We start from the raw sequence: 23,336 nt of genomic DNA, 5'->3' as shown, positions 1-23,336 counted from the left end.
GGGCAGTTTATTAGGTTCACACATCTAGTACCGGGTTGGACCCCCCTTTACCTCCAGAACAGCCTGTTCAATTGGTATCAAGGGATCTAACATTATCCACATCACTGCCACCACCCTGTACCTTTGACACCAGGCAGGATGGGGCCATGGACTCATACTGTTTATACTAAATCCGGACTGTGCCATCAGCATGACGCAACAGGAATCGGGATTCGTCGGACCAGGCAACGTTTTTCCACTCCTCAATTGTCCAGTGTTGGTGATCGCGTGCCCACTGGAGCCGCTTCTTCTTGTTTTTAGCTGATAGGAGTGGAACCCTCTGTGGTCGTCTGCTGCAATAGCCCATCCGTGACGAGGACCGACGAGTTGTGCGTTTTGAGATGCCATTCTGCACACCACTTTTGTACTGCGCCGCTATTTGCCTGTTTGTGGCCCGCCTGTTGGCTTGCACGATTCTTGCCATTCTCCTTCGACCTCTCATCAACAAGCTGTTTTCGCCCACTGCCGCTGAATGGATGTTTTTTGTTTGTTGCACCATTTTCTGTAAACCCTAGACACTGTCGTGTGTGAAAAGTCCAGGAGGCCAGCTATTTCTGAGATAGTAGAACTGGCGCTCCTAGGACCGACGATCATACCACACTCAAAGTCGCTTAGGTCACTCATTTTGCCCATTCAAATGTTCAATCGAACAGTAACTGAATGCCTCGTTGCCTGTCTGCCTGCTTTATATAGCAAGCGGCCACGTGACTCACTGTCTGTAGGAGCTAACCATTTTCGTGAGCGGGTGGTGTGTCTCCCGAGTGGCGCAGTGGTCTAAGGCACTGCATCGCAGTGCTAGCTGTGCCACTAGAGATCCTGGTTCGAATCCAGGCTCTGCTGTAGCCGGCCGCAACCGGGAGACCAATGGGGCGGCGCACAATTGGCCCAGCGTCGTCCAGGGTAGGGGAGGGAATGGCAGGCAGGGAGGTAGCTCAGTTGATAGAGCATGGTGTTTGCAACGCCAGGGTTGTGGGTTCGTTTACCACGGGGGGCCAGTATGAAAATAATAATGTAAGTCGCTCTGGATAAGAGCGTCAGCTAAATGACGTAAATGTAAATGTAATAAACTCAGCTCACACAACTGTGTTATTAAGGTGTGTGTGTCGTGAGAGTGTGTGCTTGGCACCCATTCATATCATTTCCATAGACTTTATTTTCCCTCTCTCCGTGTGTGTGTATGTGCGCAGGCGTGCATGAGAGAAATAGATCGTAGGCCTGTGAGTGTGTGTGTGTGTGTGTGTGTGTGTCAGAGAAAGGCATGCTGAACAAACACTGGTGCTGTAATATGTAAAAGGGTCTATTTTCTGCATCCCTGTGAGACAAATTAGTATTTGAGACTCCGTTAACTTTTCCAGCTTTTGGTCTGTGTTTGGGGTGCAGTTTCCATGGAGAGCAGCACTGGAATGGCCTGGGCTGAATGGCTGTGCCAGTGTGTGGGGGACTGGCCTGTGTGCGTCCACAGAGGGCAGTACTGCCAGGACCCGTCAACACACCCCTGTCATCTGAAGCAATGGAGGGAAAGAACCAACCCTGACAGGAGAGGACTATACACTACTAACTCTCCCTCTGAGAGCTGGACAGAAAGCCTGCTCTGTTTCCAAACTACCATAGAAGCTGACATCCATGCCATGTTAGAAGTGTATGTCAGCACAGCTCCCTGTGGGAGGAAGACGGTTGTGTGTGTGTTTGAAAGACTGCATATTTAAGAGATTGAAACAGCGTGCCTGAACCTGCGCTCGTAAAAACTCCCTGTAAATGTTCTCATTCAGACGGCCTGTACTGTCATACAAAATCCATTGACTGCTAAAAGGGACATGGGAAAGATTCCAAAGAAGACCTCACCATTGAAATGTAGCTAAAAGTGATGTCTTGGTTTCCATGTTTCTGAGCCATTTCATTTAGAGAGACATCAGCTATGACTCTACTACTATACTACACAGAGCTCTAAGGCCCACCTGCATTGATGCTGTCCCTTGATGACCATGGCCAGGTCACTGTTTGCTGAAACGATTAGCACACAGCCCAGACTGGAAGGAAGTTATTGGCCTCTGACCTCCCAGTCAGACAGCCAGTCAGATACTAGACTGACCAGGTCACCTTGGGGAATGTGACACTATCAGCAGGAATGTCATTTGACAGGATGGTGATGTGGCTCTGAGAGGCTGTAACTCTCCCTCTCTCTCACTGTCCCTGGCCTGGCTGGGGAGCAGTGTGGAGTAGTGTGTGTTTGCGTCTTTGTGTGTGTGTGTGTGTGTGTGCGTGCGTGCATGTGTGTGTTTGCTTGCTTGTGTGTGAGCGAGCATGTGTGTCTGTCTGTGTGAGCCTGTGTGTGTCTTTGTGTCTTTGTGTGTATGCGTGAGTGCGTTTGTTTGAGGTGGGTGATATACTACATTTACATTTACGTCATTTAGCAGACGCTCTTATCCAGAGCGATTTACACGAGCAATTAGGGTTAAGTGCCTTGCTTAAGGGCACATCGACAGATTTTTCACGTAGTCGGCTCAGGGATTAGAACCAGCGACCTTTCGGTTACTGGCACAACGCTCTTACCCACTAAGCTACCTGCCGCTCTACTACCCCAGTGCATTCCAGTCTGCAGGGATGACAGCACTCCAACCCGGTACTGAGGGGCCTGATTGGAGACAGGTCAGACTCTCTCCATCTCCCTCCATAAATATCTCCCTCCTCTCTCATCCTTTCTTTATCTGTCTCTCCCTCTCTCTCTTTCTCTCATTGGAGTGATGAGCCAGAGCGATGAGGTCAGTGGTGTCCTTGTTCTCTTTGAGAGAGAGGGAGAGAGAGAGGGAGAGAAAGAGGGAGAGAGAGAGGGAGGGAGAGAGAGAGAGAGAGAGAGAGAGAGAGAGAGAGAGAGAGAGAGAGAGAGAGAGAGAGGGAGAGGAGAGGAGAGAGAGAGAGAGAGAGAGAGAGAGAGAGAGAGAGAGAGAGGGAGAGAGAGAGAGAGAGAGAGAGAGAGAGAGAGAGAGAGAGAGAGAGAGAGAGAGAGAGAGAGAGAGAGAGAGAGAGAGAGAGAGAGAGAGAGAGAGAGAGAGAGAGAGAGAGAGAGAGAGAGAGAGAGAGAGAGAGAGAGACCTGGGTGCTTTGAACACAGAATCTTTTCAAGGGCCTTTCTCTCTTCTGGACTCTCACGTCCTGCCAGGGGGAGAACAGGAAAGAGAATTGAAGGGAAGGACAGAGGAGGGATTGTGTACCTCCGGCCTCTCACCTCCCTCTCTCCCTCTCATGACGTCCCTGTTTCAAGGCTGGGCCCTGTGTAAAGCCCCTGGCCCCTGAGTGACTTAATACATCCCCACCCCGTGGCCCTAAATAGACCCTGCTGCATTAGGGTAGGGAACAGAGCTTTACCTCAGAGGATAGAGGCAGGATTCACTGGGTTAAGTGGTCCTAAGGCAGGCCTAATGAGACCAACGTCAAAGGGGTTTCATCTAGGTTTAGAGGGATCTCAACTGAAGGTTCATGAAAGAGAGTGTGTGTGTGTACGCTCTGCTTGGTGTGTGTGTGTACGCTCTGCTTGGTGTGTGTGTACGCTCTGCTTGGTGTGTGTGTGTACGCTCTGCTTGGTGTGTGTGTGTACGCTCTGCTTGGTGTGTGTGTGTACGCTCTGCTTGGTGTGTGTGTACGCTCTGCTTGGTGTGTGTGTGTACGCTCTGCTTGGTGTGTGTGTACGCTCTGCTTGGTGTGTGTGTGTACGCTCTGCTTGGTGTGTGTGTGTACGCTCTGCTTGGTGTGTGTGTGTACGCTCTGCTTGGTGTGTGTGTACGCTCTGCTTGGTGTGTGTGTGTACGCTCTGCTTGGTGTGTGTGTGTACGCTCTGCTTGGTGTGTGTGTGTACGCTCTGCTTGGTGTGTGTGTACGCTCTGCTTGGTGTGTGTGTGTACGCTCTGCTTGGTGTGTGACTCTCACAGAGGTGTGAAGTGTTTGCAGAAGCTCTTAGGAAATCAAGTGATTTGGGACGCGGTGCACGGTACACCGACACTTCTGTACTCGATACTACAAAATGAAAAACGGTTCGGTACTCAAATTTTGTTACTTTCGGTTCTTCTATCAAATGTGTCTCACACATTTGTATTGAACTTATTAGAACATTTATTAATTCGTTTATCATTACCAATGAACAGAATGCATCAGTGATTCGTATTCCCTGCAATTTTCTGAAGAGGCAGCGACACAGGAATGCCCCTGTCTGTGTGCGGTGCGCTTATGTCTCACTTTGTGTAACCATTATGGATGTTAATGATAACAGTCTTCGGCTAGATGGAAAGCTTTCCCCAAAAACCTTCTCAATAAAAAGTTAACTACAAAGTAGCCTGTGCCTACCTGGCAGAATCATTATTATTTGCATCAATTCAGTGGCCAATTGTTTTGCGAACTCCATCACACATGCGCTACAGAAACACTACTAACCAAACAACAGTGCTAAGTGTGTGCACTTGAATTAAAGGGTATCTACACTCAAAAATGGAAATGTCTTAGATTTTTCCTAGACTTCAAAAGTCATCCCCTGATGTGGTTTAAGCATTGTACAATTTAGTTGTTTTTCTGTCTTTTAAAAAGCGTAATTTTTGCGAGCATAAACCTGAACAAACTGGGAAAAATCACATTCTCCCTGCTTTTTTTGGCTTGGTATCGAGTATCGCGATACTAAACCTGGTATCGGTATCAAAGTCAAAATTCTTGTATCGTGACAACACTTGTGTTCATCCCTAGTCTGGGCCCCAGCAGCTGGTTTTATTCATGCAAAATATCAATTTAATTCCCTGTATGTCTAGTCTCCCCTACTTCTGCTCTTTCTTCAGACTCTCTTTGTGTAAGGAAGCCATAGAGTGCAGCTTACAGTAACTCCATTATAATATGCAGGTTAGCCATATTTAGTATCGCATTATCAAACTTGATACCTTTCTGTTTACGTTGTCATATGTCTAAGATACCTCAGTCTTTACAGTAGGCCTTTGTCTTTACTCTGAGGTCCCTCTATAGACTTTGGACTGGAGCGAACTTGTTTCCTATCCACCAATAGACAGACATTGTTTATTTAGATTTTAGAAACAGTCCTGATAACTAGGCTGTTTGCACAGATGCTCCTCACACATACATTTTTAATGTCAGATTATTTTCTATCACCTCTCAGTCAGGCTGCTGGATTGTACAGAGGGATTAGACTCTCTCATCCTCTACCTCTTCTATCTCTCTCTCCTTCCCCCCTCCCTCTCTCCCTCATTATATGCCATTACTCTGTTACTGTACCCAGACACAGCAGAACCCCCCAGCCTCCCTTCATAGTACACAACTCCCTCTGGTAGAGAGATAGGAAATGCTACATGCCCACTGAGGCACTACTTATTCCAAAACACCCTGTAGAGCTATAGTACAGACCGTCTCTCTATAGTACAGACCGTCTCTCTATAGTACAGACCGTCTCTCTATAGTACAGACCGTCTCTCTATAGTACAGACCGTCTCTCTATAGTACAGACCGTCTCTCTATAGTACAGACCGTCTCTCTATAGTACAGACCGTCTCTCTATAGTACAGACCGTCTCTCTATAGTACAGACCGTCTCTCTATAGTACAGACCGTATCTCTATAGTACAGACCGTCTCTCTATAGTACAGACCGTCTCTCTATAGTACAGACCGTCTCTCTATAGTACAGACCGTCTCTCTATAGTACAGACCGTCTCTCTATAGTACAGACCGTCTCTCTATAGTACAGACCGTCTCTCTATAGTACAGACCGTCTCTCTATAGTACAGACCGTCTCTCTATAGTACAGACCGTCTCTCTATAGTACAGACCGTATCTCTATAGTACAGACCGTCTCTCTATAGTACAGACCGTCTCTCTATAGTACAGACCGTCTCTCTATAGTACAGACCGTCTCTCTATAGTACAGACCGTCTCTCTATAGTACAGACCGTCTCTCTATAGTACAGACCGTCTCTCTATAGTACAGACCGTCTCTCTATAGTACAGACCGTCTCTCTATAGTACAGACCGTCTCTCTATAGTACAGACCGTCTCTCTATAGTACAGACCGTCTCTCTATAGTACAGACCGTCTCTCTATAGTACAGACCGTCTCTCTATAGTACAGACCGTCTCTCTATAGTACAGACCGTATCTCTATAGTACAGACCGTCTCTCAATAGTACAGACCGTCTCTCTATAGTACAGACCGTCTCTCTATAGTACAGACCGTCTCTCTATAGTACAGACCGTCTCTCTATAGTACAGACCGTCTCTCTATAGTACAGACCGTCTCTCTATAGTACAGACCGTATCTCTATAGTACAGACCGTCTCTCTATAGTACAGACCGTCTCTCAATAGTACAGACCGTCTCTCTATAGTACAGACCGTCTCTCTATAGTACAGACCGTCTCTCTATAGTACAGACCGTATCTCTATAGTACAGACCGTCTCTCTATAGTACAGACCGTATCTCTATAGTACAGACCGTCTCTCAATAGTACAGACCGTCTCTCTATAGTACAGACCGTCTCTCTATAGTGTCTCTCTATAGTACAGACCGTATCTCTATAGTACAGACCGTATCTCTATAGTACAGACCGTCTCTCAATAGTACAGACCGTCTCTCTATAGTACAGACCGTCTCTCTATAGTGTCTCTCTATAGTACAGACCGTCTCTCTATAGTACAGACCGTCTCTCTATAGTACAGACCGTATCTCTATAGTACAGACCGTATCTCTATAGTACAGACCGTCTCTATAGTACAGACCGTCTCTCTATAGTACAGACCGTCTCTCTATAGTACAGACCGTATCTCTATAGTACAGACCGTCTCTCAATAGTACAGACCGTCTCTCTATAGTACAGACCGTCTCTCTAGTACAGACCCTCTCTATAGTACAGACCGTCTCTCTATAGTACAGACTGTCTCTCTATAGTACAGACCGTCTCTCTATAGTACAGACCGTCTCTCTTTAGTACAGACCGTCTCTATAGTACAGACCGTCTCTCTATAGTACAGACCGTCTCTCTATAGTACAGACCGTCTCTCTTTAGTACAGACCGTCTCTCTATAGTACAGACTGTCTCTCTATAGTACAGACCGTATCTCTATAGTACAGACTGTCTCTCTATAGTACAGACCGTCTCTCTAGTACAGACCCTCTCTATAGTACAGACCGTCTCTCTATAGTACAGACTGTCTCTCTATAGTACAGACAGTATCTCTATAGTACAGACCCTCTCTATAGTACAGACTGTCTCTCTATAGTACAGACTGTCTCTCTATAGTACAGACCGTCTCTCTAGTACAGACCCTCTCTATAGTACAGACCGTCTCTCTATAGTACAGACTGTCTCTCTATAGTACAGACCGTCTCTCTATAGTACAGACCGTCTTTCTTTAGTACAGACCGTCTCTCTATAGTACAGACTGTTTCTCTATAGTACAGACCGTATCTCTAGTACAGACCGTCTCTCTTTAGTACAGACCGTCTCTCTATAGTACAGACCGTCTCTCTATAGTACAGACCGTCTCTCTATAGTACAGACCGTCTCTCTTTAGTACAGACCGTCTCTCTATAGTACAGACCGTCTCTCTATAGTACAGACCGTCTCTCTATAGTACAGACCGTCTCTCTATAGTACAGACCGTCTCTCTATAGTACAGACCGTCTCTCTTTAGTACAGACGGTCTCTCTATAGTACAGACCGTCTCTCTATAGTACAGACCGTCTCTCTATAGTACAGACCGTATCTCTATAGTACAGACCGTCTCTCTATAGTACAGACTGTCTCTCTATAGTACAGACCGTATCTCAATAGTACAGACCGTCTCTCTATAGTACAGACCGTCTCTCTATAGTACAGACCGTCTCTCTATAGTACAGACCGTCTCTCTATAGTACAGACTGTCTCTCTATAGTACAGACCGTATCTCAATAGTACAGACCGTCTCTCGTGTCTCTGGTCTGGTTATTTATGGTTAGGTGCTGTAACCACATGTACAGTATATTATGTTCTGACTGGCAGCTTCCTCCCTCTCTCCTTTCCATGTGGACGGTGGTGGCTGCAGGCTGTGGCTACGGCCTGGACCTGCGTGTGTGTGTGTGTGTCTGTGTGAGAGGGGAGATTTATATCTGTGGTGTTTGGACTCGACGGTGGTGCTGGAGGCAGGACTGTTACTCACCAGCCTAATGAGTTGAGTCCTTCTTCCCCTCTGAGCTGAGTCACCTCTGAAGGCCACACTGTGTGTTGGCATGCCCCGACACACATACACATCATGGCACTCATAAAACATGATGTGGGGATGGCAAATCCTCCCTCCCACAGTTTGGGGGCTTTTATTTTCTACCCCCTTTCTCCCCAAAACAGATAAAGCTGAACAACACCGAGAGAGAAGGGGAGGAGGGTGAGAGACTGTGTGGATGAGGATAGAGGGAGTCTGGTCTTGATTGAGCCAAAGCCTCCAGCTCCATTATCTTTCCTGTTATTCATGTCTCCTGGTGTCTAGTGAATCCTAGACTACTGGCTGGCTGGCTTCTACACTACAGTACAGGCCTGCCCAATAACACAGCCCACAGCCCAGAGCAGGGTTCTGGCTGGGCCTGGCTTTGCTTTATGTTGTGGCCTCTTTCTACATATTGAAGATGTGTTTTCCATTCACTTTACGATCAGATCACATGCAGACTTTTAATTGAATCCTCACCAGTGAGAGGATGAGTGTGTGACTAACAGCCCAGGGCTGTGGTCTGTTATTGGCTGATGGAAGAGTACTGTCTCTCTCTCTCTGTGTCTGTCTGGGTGGGTGTCGGTGGTGGGTTGTTTACTGGTGAAAGACACAAGCAATGCCATTGGCCTCTAAGCATCCCCATTGCCAAACAATCCCAATGCCCTCTCCATTGTGTCTTTCACTCAACTATACTATGTCTGTACTGAACTATATCTCTCCAAACGTCACCTTCCCATCTCCTCTTCTCCATTGTCTTTGAGCCTCTGTACTATATCCCTCTGTCATCTTTCTGTGTGTTGTTGTCCTCAGGTTCTCAGCCCTCCACCATGCTGCTCTGACCGGAACTACAGACCTGCTGTCTGTGCTGCTGGAGGCTCAGGCCACTGTGGACATCAAGGACAGGAACGGTGAGACACACAGCACTATCTATCACCTGCTCTCAGATCAGCTAGCAAAACAGCTAACCACAGGCCTCAGTGAAAGACATAGCACTGCTCTCAGATCAGCTAGCAAAACAGCTAACCACAGGCCTCAGTGAAAGACATAGCACTATCACTGCTCTCAGATCAGCTAGCAAAACAGCTAACACAGGCCTCCGTGAGAGACAGAGCACTATCACTGCTCTCAGATCAGCTAGCAAAACAGCTAACACAGGTCTCAGTGAGATCATCTCAGTCAGCACAGATATTATCTCTGATGTTTTCTGTCAGTGGCACACATTGTCTTGAGATTCCATGTTAGCTGGTACATCCAGATCTCAGACCAGTTAGCAACATGTGCCTCAGTACAAACAGACTCGCCTTTAATGAATATTATCTGTGATGTTTTTATTAGTGACTCACACATTGTTCTACAGTGCCTTGCAAAAGTATTCATCCCCCTTGGCGTTGTTCCTGTTTTTTTTGCATTACAACCTGTAATTTAAATTGATTTTTATTTGGATTTCATGTAATGGACATTAGTCCAAATTGGTGAAGTGAAATAAAAAAATACAAATAATTGTTTCAAAAGATTCAAAAAATAAAATAATGGAAAAGTGGTGCGTGCATATGTATAAACCCCCTTTGCTATGAAGCCCCTTAATAAGATCTGGTGTAACCAATTACCTTCAGAAGTCACATAATTAGTTAAATAAAGTCCACCTGTGTGCAATCTAAGTGTCACATGATCTGTCACATGATCTCATACACCTGTTCTGAAAGGCCCCAGAGTCGGCAACACCACTAAGCAAGGGGCACCACCAAGCAAGCGGCACCATGAAGACCAAGGAGCTCTCCAAATAGGTCAGGGACAAAGTTGTGGAGAAGTACCGATCAGGGTTGGGTTATAAAAAAATATCTGAAACTTTGAACATCCCACGGAGCACCATTTAAATCCATTATTAAAAAATTGAAAGAATATGGCACCACAACAAACCTGCCAAGAGAGGGCCGCCCACCAAAACTCACGGCTCAGGCAAGGAGGGCATTAATCCGAGAGGCAACAAAGAGACCAAAGATAACCCTGAAGGAGCTGCAAAGCTCCACAGCGGAGATTGGAGTATCTGTCCGTAGGACCACTTTTAGCCGTACACTCCACAGAGCTGGGCTTTACAGAAGAGTGGCCAGAAAAAAAGCCATTGCTTAAAGAAAAAAAGAAGCAAACACGTTTGGTGTTCGCCAAAAGGCATGTGGGAGACTCCCCAAACATATGGAAGAAGGTACTCTGGTCAGATGAGACTAAAATTGAGCTTTTTGGCTATCAAGGAAAACGCTATGTCTGGCGCAAACCCAACACCTCTCATCACCCCGAGAACATCATCCCCACAGTGAAGCATGGTGGTGGCTGCATCATGCTGTGGGGATGTTTTTCATCAGCAGGGACTGAGAAACTGGTCAGAATTGAAGGAATGATGGATGGCGCTAAATACAGGGAAATTCTTGAGGGAAACCTGTTTCAGTCTTCCAGAGATTTGAGACTGGGAGGGAGGTTCACTTTCCAGCAGGACAATGACCCTAAGCATACTGCTAAAGCAACACTTGAGTGGTTTAAGGGGAAACATTTAAATGTCAAAGCCCAGACCTCAATCCAATTGAGAATCTGTGGTATGACTTAAAGATTGCTGTACACCAGTGGAACCCATCCAACTTGAAGGAGCTGGAGCAGTTTTGCCTTGAAGAATGGGCAAAAATCCCAGTGGCTAGATGTGCCAAGCTTATAGAGACATACCACAAGAGACTTGCAGCTGTAATTGCTGCAAAAGGTGGCTCTACAAAGTATTGACTTTGGGGGGGTGAATAGTTATGCACGCTCAAGTTTTCTGTTTTTTTTGTCTTATTTCTTGTTTGTTTCACAAAAAAATATGTTTTGCATCTTCAAATTGGTAGGCATGTTATGTAAATCAAATTATACAAACCCCCCAAAAATCCATTTTAATTCCAGGTTGTAGGCAACAAAATAGGAAAAATGCCAAGGGGGGGTGAATACCTTTGCAAGCCACTCTATCTGTGGAACACATTGTCTTGTGATTCTACTGTATATCAGCTGGTACATTCTATTAGTTCCATCTGTGGCACACATTGTCTTGTGATTTAATATCAGCTTTCATATGGATAACCCAAAAATATCTACCGGTACTTCTGTCTGTCACTCACTGTCTGTCTGTCTCTATTGTGTTTGTTTATATGTGTACTGTATATGACCAGAGATGTCCTGTGTGCTGCCTCCTGCAGGTATGCGTCCGCTCCACTATGCAGCGTGGCAGGGCAAGGCTGACTCTGTTCTTACGCTGCTGAGGGCCGGAGCTGGAGTCAATGGGGTCTCACAGGATGGACACATCCCCCTGCACCTGGCCGCACAGTACGGACACTATGATGTGGTCAGTACACACACACAACACACAACACACACATACTGAGACAGACAGACACACACACACACACACACACACACACACAAACAACAGGCATGACACTACACACAGCAATCGTTATGCACTGTCAACAAATATCCCCATTCCGCTGGATTGGGTTTAATGTATGGTGTGTCTGTCCACAAGGCTTACACTGACACTGGGTTACTGTGGGTGACTTATCTGAGATTTAGATGTGTGTGGTCATGTTTGGTCAGTCCACTTAAGTCTTAAACAGTAAACAAAACTGTCAGCAAATCACAGCCATAGCCCCAAAACAGATGTGACATGGCAGGGGATAGAGTAGGATGGGTGGTGTTTGGTGGTACAGGCATTTAAGGGATTGAGGGGGTACGGAGCAAGCAGGGAGAGGAGAGGGATGTTGGTGTGATTGGATTGGAGAGGGATAAAAGGGAGAGAGAAGCACGAGGCAGGATGAGGAGGATTGGATTTGTAGGGATTGAGGGGGTAATGATGGGGGGGGGGGATCCGGGGTGATCAGGTTTAGGGGGGATTAGGGACCTTGTCTTTGTTACCAACATCACCCCCCCTCACCTCACCCCCTGTAGTGCTGAGCGATAAGTGATAAGTGCTTTTTGAGGTCGGTTCAGTTTCGGTTCGATTATTTAAAAAATGTAATGGTTTTCGCTGTAACAACACAGAATAAAACAATTAATAAAAGTCCCATGATGGTAGTGACTGCCCATTACTGCTTATCATCTTTTAACCATCATTTATTCACATTACTTGAATAAAATATTTCAGATGTGTATATTTACATTTGTTTTATTTTATAACTTTATTATTTCATTCCAAGTCATCTCATCTCTATAGAACTGCTGCCTATGCTGTCTGACAAAATCACTATTTTAATAGTTCTTCAAAGTAAATAAGGCATACTGTTATGACTGCTGAATACCAACTATCAATCACTTAGATAATGTATTTTCAGGTAGAGAGACCTCACGCAACTGCTCTCTATCCCTCTCGATCGCGTGTTCTTCTGTCTCTTCTCTCCCTCTCTGTGTATGCACCACACAGACCGGACAAGGAGGCATGCAATGGATTATGGTCATTGTAGTTAATTACCAGGTTTTCTGCGCTAAACTATTTAGAATATTGGCCTGTTGGAAACTACAACTCCCTACTACATCGCACAGTTCGGCCTTGATCTGATTTATCTCTAGAGAAACTGCGCATTGAGCGCAAAGAAAAAAAACGAACGAAATGGAATTCAAATAATTGAACCGATGTTGGTCAATTAGTTGTTTCAAAACAGAAAAAGAACTGAAGTTTGGTTAATTGCTCAGCACTACCCCCCTGTCTTACCAGCAGGCCAGATGTGTAGAGTGATGTAAGGGGATGTTGTCACTCTCTAACAATACATCTACATGATGAAAGGACTGTGTGTGTAGGTATAGAGCTCTATAAGACACCACTTGGGAAATAGATCAGGAACTAGCCTACAAACATTTTGTCATGATGTGTTTTTGTTATGCAACATGAATTGATTTGTAGGCCTTTAAGGACCACAGTTTGTGTGAAAAGCCTTTATCTCCGCAGACCATAAAGTCCCATTTGATTGTAACAGCCTCCGGTCCTCTAGTCTACTCTGTATTCCCAGAGCAGAATGACTGTCTGTTTTCACCAAATACTATGTGTCCTTGGATACGGCAGGCAGCACCAGGTGCTGATAGAAACATCTGCCATCATCTCCCTAGCTATGTGTGTTGTAATACTATCTGCATGACCACATCCACATAACATAGCCTACACCCCTGATGGCCCCGGTGACAGTGTGTATGTGTATACGGTATTTGATCTTGGTTATGTGTGTAATGATGTGTGTGCTGTGCTGTGCGTGCCATAGTATGCGTGCCTCTGGTGGCATGTTTCCATGAATGTGTGTGTGTATGTTAATATTTGTGTGTTTGATTCCCTGTTTGTCTGTTTTTCTCAGTCTAAGATGCTGCTGCAGCACCGTGTGTATGATTGCATGTATAGTGTGTATATGCCTGTGTGTGTGTGTGTGTGTGTTTATATTTGTGTGTGTTGATCCCCTGTCTGTTTGTCTGTCTGTGTCTCTCTCAGTCTGAGATGCTGATGCAGCACCAGTCCAACCCCTGTCTGATCAACAAAACCAAGAAGACCCCCCTAGACCTGGCCTGTGAGTTCGGTAGAGTCAAGGTAAGACTGTATTTGTGTTTTTCCTCCCCCACCACTGGCCCAGGCTCACAGAGACATACAGGGGGGCTGCAGCCTGCTGTGAGAGTGTAACTGATGTAACTCTGTCATGGCCTGTGTTAGTCTGGACAGACACAGTGGTCACAGCTGGACAAATACAACCCCTCTGGAGCTGGGATGGGCTGCATTGTTACAACTGCTCCTCTTCCATCAAATACATCTCAGTTCTGCACTCTTTACTTTCAGTCTCTCTCTCTCATCCTTGAGCATGCTGATTCTCTTACTAGAACACATTTACTTCTCTCTCTCTCTCTCTCCATTTCTCTCTCTCGCTCTCTCTCCATTTATCTCTTTCTCTCTTTCTCTCCCTCTCCATTTCTCTCTCTTTCTCTCTCCCTGGAACACAGTTGTTCTCACTCAATCACACCAACTTCCTCCCTCGCGCTTCCTTCTTCTCACTTACACATTCATACGCTCATTTTGTCACACTCTCTCCATCTCAAATGTACATTCGGTCGCTATGACTTAATGGTCAATTGGGCAGTTTAGGCCTGCATCATTAAACCAATTTGACTATTTCAGAAACAACTCTCTCCCTTACCGCACAATAGCTTTGTATGTGAATTTGTCAGTTCCAATAGCCCTTCAAACACCACCAAGCCAATGTGAGTGTATTTCAAACTCTGTGCGCTGCCTAAATCAACGTCCCTGGTCTCAAATAGTGCTGCAGCAGCGTTTAGTTTGGATAGGACAGTGTGAAGCCGAACCAAGCCAGGGTGAAGTAATAGTACGCACACACACACACACACACACACACACACACAGACACACACACACACAGGCACACACACACACACACACATTATGAACGCTGCTTTCCTCTTATGCTGGGCTGGAAAATCCCCTCGTCTTTCATTCTTATTTATCTGGATGTGGGCTGGAGAGGAAGTATTGGCAGGTCTGTAGCTCCTGTTACTGAAAGGTTTGCTGGGCAGCTTTGTTTGTGCTTGTGTGTTTGTTGAATGAGACTTGAGAGAGTTAGCCTGTAACTACTGTCCCCCAGGATTGATTTAGAATGGGATATCTTTAGAATGCTGACACTGGCTCAACTGTGGAATGACCTGTGTGTGTGGAGTGTGTGTGTGGGGAGTGTAGTGTGTGTGTGTGTGTGTGTGTGTGTGTGTGTGTGTGTGTGTGTGTGTGTGTGTGTGTGTGTGTGTGTGTGGAATGGAGTGTAGTGTGTGTGTGTGGAGTGTAGTGCGTGTGTGTGGAATGTAGTGTGTGGGGAGTGTAGTGTGTGTGTGTGGAGTGTAGTGTGTGTGGGTGTGTTTTGGGCATCAGCTGCTGTGTTGGGGTGCCAGGGTGTGGCAAGGCCCTCCCTATTTATATTTCTCTCTCTCTCCTTCCACTCTTCCTTTCTCTCTCTCCTTTTCCCTCTCTGTCCCTGTGTGTTTTCCTCCTGTCCTCTGTCCCAGACCAATCTCCCAGCAGCAGTAGACAGTCAGTGAGTGTTGCGGTGTCATCCAGATGTGTGGGGTTGCTTATCACTCCTGTATTACCTCACACTCACCTGTGGGGCCTCCCATGTCAAATCACAGAACTCCTAAAGGTTTTAAACTTGTGTGTGTGTGTGTGTGTGTGTGTGTGTGCATGAAATGTACATGTGTTGGTAACAGTTACAGCCTGTACTCATCACCCTGTCCTTTCTTTACCACCCCCTCCCTTTCCCCTATCTCTCTCTCTCTCTCTCTCTCTCTCTCTCTCTCTCTCTCTCTCTCTCTCTCTCTCTCTCTCTCTCTCTCTCTCTCTCTCTCTGTCTCTCTCTCTCTGTCTTTCTCTGTCTCTCTCTCTTTGTCTCTCTCTTTCTCTGTCTTTCTCTGTCTCTCTCTCTCTCTCTCTCTCTGTCTTTCTTTGTCTCTCTCTCTCTTTGTCTCTCTGTCTCTGTCTCTCTCTCTCGCTGTCTCTCTATCTATCTCTCTATCTCTCTCTGTCTTTCTCTGTCTCTCTCTCTCTTTGTCTCTCTGTCTCTCTCTCTCTCTCTCTCTCTCTCTCTCTGTCTCTCTATCTCTCTCTCTCTCTCTCTCTCTTTGTCTCTCTCTCTCTCTCTGTCTGTCTCTCTCTCTCTCTGTCTTTCTCTGTCTCTCTCTCTTTGTCTCTCTCTCTCTCTCTCTCTCTCTCTATCTATCTATCTATCTATCTATCTATCTATCTATCTATCTATCTATCTATCTATCTATCTATCTCTCTCTCTCTCTCTCTCTCTCTCTCTCTCTCTCTCTCTCTCTCTCTCTCTCTCTCTCTCTCTCTCTCTCTCTCTCTCTCTCTCTCTCTCTCTCTCTCTCTCTCTCTCTCTCTCTCTCTCTCTCTCTCTCTCTGTGTCTCTCTCTCTTTGTCTCTCTCTCTCTGTCTGTCTCTGTCTCTCTCTCTCTCTCTCTCTCTCTGTCTTTCTCTGTCTTTCTCTATCTATCTATCTATCTATCTATCTATCTATCTATCTATCTATCTATCTCTCTCTCTCTCTCTCTCTGTCTTTCTCTGTCTCTCTCTCTCTTTGTCTCTCTCTGTCTGTCTCTGTCTCTCTCTCTCTCTCTGTCTTTCTCTGTCTCTCTCTCTTTGTCTCTCTCTCTCTCTTTCTCTGTCTCTCTCTCTCTCTCTGTTCTTCAATTTCCCTTTCTCCTCTCTTCTGTCTCCATGGCTTTATTACTTTCTTGACCTCCCTCACTCACTCCTCCTCTCAGGTTGCTCAGCTGTTGTTGAGCAGTAACATGGTGGTGGCTCTGTTAGAGGGTGATAGGAAGGAACCTACAGACTCCGGCTTCAACACGCCGCTGCACCTCGCCGCACGCAACGGACACAAGGACATCATCCGGTAAGATACTTTCTATTGTTTTTCACAATCTGAACTTGAGAAATGTATGCAAAACTCGTATTGTGTATTAAGTGTCAATGAAAGATTTTCAGAAAAGTTTTAATGCAGATTTGTGTACATGTTTCTCAGGCTCGGATTCAGCCCATACTGATTTGTGTGTACATTGATAGATTGATATTTTCTTATGGGACTTATTCCTCTGCCTGTCATTCCCGTCATTTTTCCCATACTAAATGAAAGGCTATGATTGGTCATGGTTGGTCAGTGCAGGTCTGTGTGATTGAACACCTCCTCTGAGGTGTAGAGGTGGACAGGGGTCTGACAGGGTTAACACAGTCACTGATCTCGAACTGGTGTGCTGGGAGACTCGACAGGACAGTAAATGGTTCCCATGGGTCTACCCTCTGCCCCCCCTCCTCCTCCTCCTCCTCCTCCTCCTCCCTCTTCCTCTCCACTATACTATGGACAAGACAAGAACCATCAGACACGGCTCTGTCTCCACACCCTCACTCTGGAACACTGTGGTGTGTGTGTTCGCTCTCTCAAGTGGATCTAGCCATATATTTCCTCAACACTGACTCTTAGTACCCCAATCTCTGATCTGACTAGCTGGGAGGCTATAAAACAGCCTGTCCAATGTCTACTCCACCAGGGGCCACAGCCCCAATCCCCTAGAACCTCCATGGAGACCTACATCAGAGTCTGTCTGTCTGGCACAGTCCAGAACCAGACACCCAGCTCACCCTGAGCCCTGCCAGAGAGAAGAGGAGGAGGAGGGGGTTCTACTCTACAGCCCTGTTCCCATGTTTCACTGACAGCTGCAGCAGTCTGTCACTAGCCTGAGAGAGAGAGAGATAGATATGCAGAAAGAGGCATTGGAGAGAAACCGAGAGAGAGATCGAGAGGGAGGCTCTATGGTGTGAGGCTGCAGTGCTGCCAATGTGACCCAGATCTGCCAGTGAGATGTGGCTGCTGATCTATCAGTAGTAGTTGGGACCAGACAGTTAACACTAGAACTGCTGGGTCTCGATGGACCCCACCTTCAAGCTAATGAGCAGTCATTCTGACTGCAACATTCTAACAGTGTCATTTATATATTGAATATATGCTATCGCAAAAATAATCATTTGGTTGTGTTTATGAAGGCCTTGGGTAACATCAGAATATGATTTTTATTTTATTTCAAATAACACAATAGCATTTTCATTAGTTTGTTACTGTAGGATATACGAAAAAAAGAAGAAGAACGCCCAAATTCAAGTGTTCAAGAAATGTTCTTATTGGAGTTCCTTTGTTACAACTATGAAACAGAAAGTATATGTGTTGGAACACGGTAACAGCTTCTTTTTATAACTGCAAAATAAAAATACCCCAACCACCAATACGCATGGTCAAATGATGAAAACATCAGTAGCCTAAACATCATTATAGCGTGAAGTGGCCTTGATAAATAATGAAACTCGGTGCAAAAGCAATAATGGCATTATAATGGATAAAAGTGTCGATATGACAGCAGTCAAAAATAGTTAATTATTGTCAGCTCATGTTTACATTGTGTGCATCTTCTCGCAATGGCATCAGTTGGATTTCATTGAGCTGTTATCCCTTGTCCTAACAGTTGGATTTCATTTAGCTGTTATCCCTTGTCCTAACAGTTGGATTTCATTTAGCTGTTATCCCTTGTCCTAACAGTTGGATTTCATTTAGCTGTTATCCATTGTCCTAACAGTTGGATTTCATTTAGCTGTTATCCCTTGTCCTAACAGTTGGATTTCATTTAGCTGTTATCCATTGTCCTAACAGTTGGATTTAATTTCAGTTGGATTTCATTTAGCTGTTAACCCTTGTCCTAACAGTTGGATTTCATTTAGCTGTTATCCATTGTCCTAACAGTTGGATTTCATTTAGCTGTTATCCCTTGTCCTAACAGTTGGATTTCATTTAGCTGTTATCCATTGTCCTAACAGTTGGATTTCATTTAGCTGTTATCCATTGTCCTAACAGTTGGATTTCATTTAGCTGTTATCAATTGTCCTAACAGTTGGATTTCATTTAGCTGTTATCCATTGTCCTAACAGTTGGATTTCATTTAGCTGTTATCAATTGTCCTAACAGTTGGATTTCATTTAGCTGTTATCCCTTGTCCTAACAGTTGGATTTCATTTAGCTGTTATCCATTGTCCTAACAGTTGGATTTCATTTAGCTGTTATCCATTGTCCTAACAGTTGGATTTCATTTAGCTGTTATCAATTGTCCTAACAGTTGGATTTCATTTAGCTGTTATCCCTTGTCCTAACAGTTGGATTTCATTTAGCTGTTATCCATTGTCCTAACAGTTGGATTTCATTTAGCTGTTATCCCTTGTCCTAACAGTTGGATTTCATTTAGCTGTTATCCATTGTCCTAACAGTTGGATTTCATTTAGCTGTTATCCCTTGTCCTAACAGTTGGATTTCATTTAGCTGTTATCCATTGTCCTAACAGTTGGATTTAATTTCAGTTGGATTTCATTTAGCTGTTAACCCTTGTCCTAACAGTTGGATTTCATTTAGCTGTTATCCATTGTCCTAACAGTTGGATTTCATTTAGCTGTTATCCCTTGTCCTAACAGTTGGATTTCATTTAGCTGTTATCCATTGTCCTAACAGTTGGATTTCATTTAGCTGTTATCCATTGTCCTAACAGTTGGATTTCATTTAGCTGTTATCAATTGTCCTAACAGTTGGATTTCATTTAGCTGTTATCCATTGTCCTAACAGTTGGATTTCATTTAGCTGTTATCAATTGTCCTAACAGTTGGATTTCATTTAGCTGTTATCCCTTGTCCTAACAGTTGGATTTCATTTAGCTGTTATCCATTGTCCTAACAGTTGGATTTCATTTAGCTGTTATCCATTGTCCTAACAGTTGGATTTCATTTAGCTGGGCGGCAGGTAGCTTAGTGGTTAAGAGCGTTGTGCCAGTAACCGAAGGTCGCTGGTTCTAATCTCCGAGCCGACTATGTGAAAAATCTGTCTGTGCCCTTGAGCAAGGCATTTAACCCTAATTGCTCCTGTAAGTCGCTCTGGATAAGAGCGTCTGCTAAATGATTAATTATATTATATTATATTATTATATTATTATATTATATTATATATATTATATATCCATTGTCCTAACAGTTGGATTTCATTTAGCTGTTATCCATTGTCCTAACAGTTGGATTTCATTTAGCTGTTATCCATTGTCCTAACAGTTGGATTTCATTTAGCTGTTATCCATTGTCCTAACAGTTGGATTTCATTTAGCTGTTATCCCTTGTCCTAACAGTTGGATTTCATTTAGCTGTTATCCTGTCCTAACAGTTGGATTTCATTTAGCTGTTATCCATTGTCCTAACAGTTGGATTTCATTTAGCTGTTATCCATTGTCCTAACAGTTGGATTTCATTTAGCTGTTATCCATTGTCCTAACAGTTGGATTTCATTTAGCTGTTATCCCTTGTCCTAACAGTTGGATTTCATTTAGCTGTTATCCTGTCCTAACAGTTGGATTTCATTTAGCTGTTATCCATTGTCCTAACAGTTGGATTTCATTTAGCTGTTATCCATTGTCCTAACAGTTGGATTTCATTTAGCTGTTATCCATTGTCCTAACAGTTGGATTTCATTTAGCTGTTATCCCTTGTCCTAACAGTTGGATTTCATTTAGCTGTTATCCATTGTCCTAACAGTTGGATTTCATTTAGCTGTTATCCCTTGTCCTAACAGTTGGATTTCATTTAGCTGTTATCCATTGTCCTAACAGTTGGATTTCATTTAGCTGTTATCCCTTGTCCTAACAGTTGGATTTCATTTAGCTGTTATCCATTGTCCTAACAGTTGGATTTCATTTAGCTGTTATCCCTTGTCCTAACAGTTGACACAAATCTTCATAACTTTCACTTGCTTGACACACTCTGACATACCTTTGTTTGGTTGTAGTGCATAATAGTCTCCAGTTTTCTCTTTGTGTTCCCGTTGTCTTGTCATTCTTCAGCACCGTTGTGGAGTACAACAGCTGTGCAGGTGCCTTATTTTGTGCAGAGGGAGGGAGCTCCCGTCTCACTTTATTCATGGTGCAGGCCAGACTTGTTTTCTTTACAAGCAAATTGTTCGCCAATGACAGTGAAGTTAAGAAATTGTCCATGGTGACATTTCTCCCCTTGCTAATGTAAGGTCTCCGACACTCACTCACCTGCTGCCCGATGTAGATATTTTCCCAGATATTGAAATCTGTTCAGCATGTTCTCACTGTGTAGCCTACTTCAAGTAGGCCAGAGTAGACTGATAAGACTGCTTTGATTCAGTGGAATGATTTAGGGTGCATACCATTTGAAGATTATAATTAGAATGGATCAATACAATAGAATGGCTTGCCCTGTTCTTCATTCACAATTGGTGATTACATAATTATGCATTGTTCGCTTCCCCTTGCTCATCAAATGAAATTGTATTTGTCACATGCGCCGAATACAACAGGTGTAGACCTTACAGTGAAATGCATACTGACAAGCCCACTCAAATCACCTATTCTCCCCCTTTTCTCCACATCATCCTTTATTTCATTTATTTTATTGGTTATATGTGTGAAATTAGTTTCGGTTTAGTTTAGGTTCAGTTTCGAGGCAGTTATTGAGGTGATTATCAGCTGGGCACTGCACTTTCAACTGTCGGAAGAAGGAGTGGAGCAGGCCCTACTGTCAGTAGAAGGAGTGGAGCAGGCCCTACTGTCAGTAGAAGGAGTGGAGCAGGCCCTACTGTCAGTAGAAGGAGTGGAGCAGGCCCTACTGTCAGTAGAAGGAGTGGAGCAGGCCCTACTGTCAGTAGAAGGAGTGGAGCAGGCCCTACTGTCAGTAGAAGGAGTGGAGCAGGCCCTACTGTCGGGAGAAGGAGTGGAGCAGGCCCTACTGTCAGTAGAAAGAGTGGAGCAGGCCCTACTGTCAGTAGAAGGAGTGGAGCAGGCCCTACTGTCAGTAGAAGGAGTGGAGCAGGCCCTACTGTCGGGAGAAGGAGTGGAGCAGGCCCTACTGTCAGTAGAAGGAGTGGAGCAGGCCCTACTGTCGGGAGAAAGAGTGGAGCAGGCCCTACTGTCGGGAGAAGGAGGGAAAACCATTTTTAAAAATGACATGCCCTCCTAAATCTGGTTCTAACTCCAGTTCTGTTTGTGATATGAAGATTCTAGCACAGACAGTGTGATAGATATACTTATTTAGGAAAAGTCAAGGATGGAGGGGAGCATGACTTAAATGGCAGGTTTAATAAATAAATACAATTAATGAGCAGTCAAAATGACTGTTTTAGCAGTTTTAGTGTTAAGTAGTCCTACACACCTCCCTGGTCCAAACCACCTTACCAAAGGAACAGTCAAGGCTTTCATTGGCTTCCAATTCGTAAGTCGCTCTGGATAAGAGCGTCTGCTAAATGATGTAAATGTAATTGATATTGAAAGACAGAAACTGTGTATTCAACCACGGCACAATGATTTCTGGGATCCAGTCTATAGTGGCCATATGTCTTAATAACAATGCCCTGTGGTCCAATCACACGGTTATGTTACCACAATACATGCTGTAACCTGTCCCATGGTTCCACCACTTTGGCCTCGCATAGACATCCATGTAATAGAGGTATGAAATGGGGGATATGAACAATGTGCTATTGAGTCAGTGCAGCCCCAAAGGAGGAGAGGAGAACAGGATAGGTCTCTCTCTCTCTCTCTTTCAGCACCCAGCCAAACCAGAGGGACAGAGAGACTTTGATGAGCCTGCCCTCCTTTGTGTTTCTAAGGTGAAATGAAACGAGCACACTGACCCAGAGCTTAGCAGCCGCAGGGCAGAGAGAGGGAGAGAGAGGTAGAGAGATGGGGAGAGGGAAGAGATATGCAGCTGAAGCACAGTATCTGTAACAGGATGAGAATAATGAAGTTCAAGTAAGGGAGGTGTATTCTTCCTCTCCCTGTTTCTATATCTCTGTCTGTCTCTCTGTCTCTCTCTCTCTTTCTCTGTCTCTCTGTCTCTCTCTTTCTCTCTGTCTCTCTCTCTCTCTGTCTCTCTCTGTCTCTCTCTGTCTCTCTGTCTCTCTGTCTCTCTCTTTCTCTGTCTCTCTGTCTCTCTCTTTCTCTCTCTGTCTCTCTCTCTATCTCTCTCTGTCTCTCTGTCTCTCTTTCTCTCTGTCTCTCTCTCTCTGTCTCTCTCTGTCTCTCTCTGTCTCTCTCTTTCTCTCTGTCTCTCTCTGTCTCTCTGTCTCTGTCTCTGTCTCTGTCTCTCTCTGTCTCTCTTTCTCTCTGTCTCTCTCTGTCTCTCTCTGTCTCTCTGTCTCTCTCTGTCTCTCTCTGTCTCTCTCTTTCTCTCTGTCTCTCTGTCTCTCTGTCTCTCTCTGTCTCTCTCTTTCTCTCTGTCTCTCTCTGTCTCTGTCTCTCTGTCTCTGTCTCTCTGTCTCGCTGTCTCTTTCTCTCTGTCTCTGTCTCTCTCTCTGTCTCTCTCTCTGTCTCTCTCCCTCTCTCTCTCTCTCTGTCTCTCTCTCTGTCTCTCTCTCTGTCTCTCTCTCTCTCTCTCTCTCTCTCTCTCTCTCTCTCTCTCTCTCTCTGTCTCTCTCTCTCTGTCTCTCTCTCTGTCTC

General features: G+C 44.8%; 1 protein-coding gene across 5 annotated transcripts in view; it reads left to right on the top strand.

Annotated features, from left to right (window-relative positions):
- LOC121585154 (caskin-2) overlaps positions 1–23,336 on the top strand; it is a 95,061-nt gene that overhangs the window by 54,963 nt on the left and 16,762 nt on the right. For all 5 annotated transcript variants that reach the window (XM_041901531.2, XM_041901530.2, XM_045210964.1 and 2 more), the window contains exons 4-7: positions 9,066–9,163; positions 11,468–11,613; positions 13,738–13,833; positions 16,569–16,699. In XM_041901531.2, the coding sequence (XP_041757465.2) occupies positions 9,066–9,163; positions 11,468–11,613; positions 13,738–13,833; positions 16,569–16,699 (471 nt within the window). The remainder of the gene's footprint in view (positions 1–9,065; positions 9,164–11,467; positions 11,614–13,737; positions 13,834–16,568; positions 16,700–23,336) is intronic.

Source organism: Coregonus clupeaformis, chromosome 35, assembly GCF_020615455.1.
Source record: "Coregonus clupeaformis isolate EN_2021a chromosome 35, ASM2061545v1, whole genome shotgun sequence".
In the NCBI taxonomy this organism is placed as follows: domain Eukaryota; kingdom Metazoa; phylum Chordata; class Actinopteri; order Salmoniformes; family Salmonidae; genus Coregonus; species Coregonus clupeaformis.
Note: the sequence above shows the minus strand (reverse complement) of the source record. Positions and strands in the feature narration are given on the sequence as shown.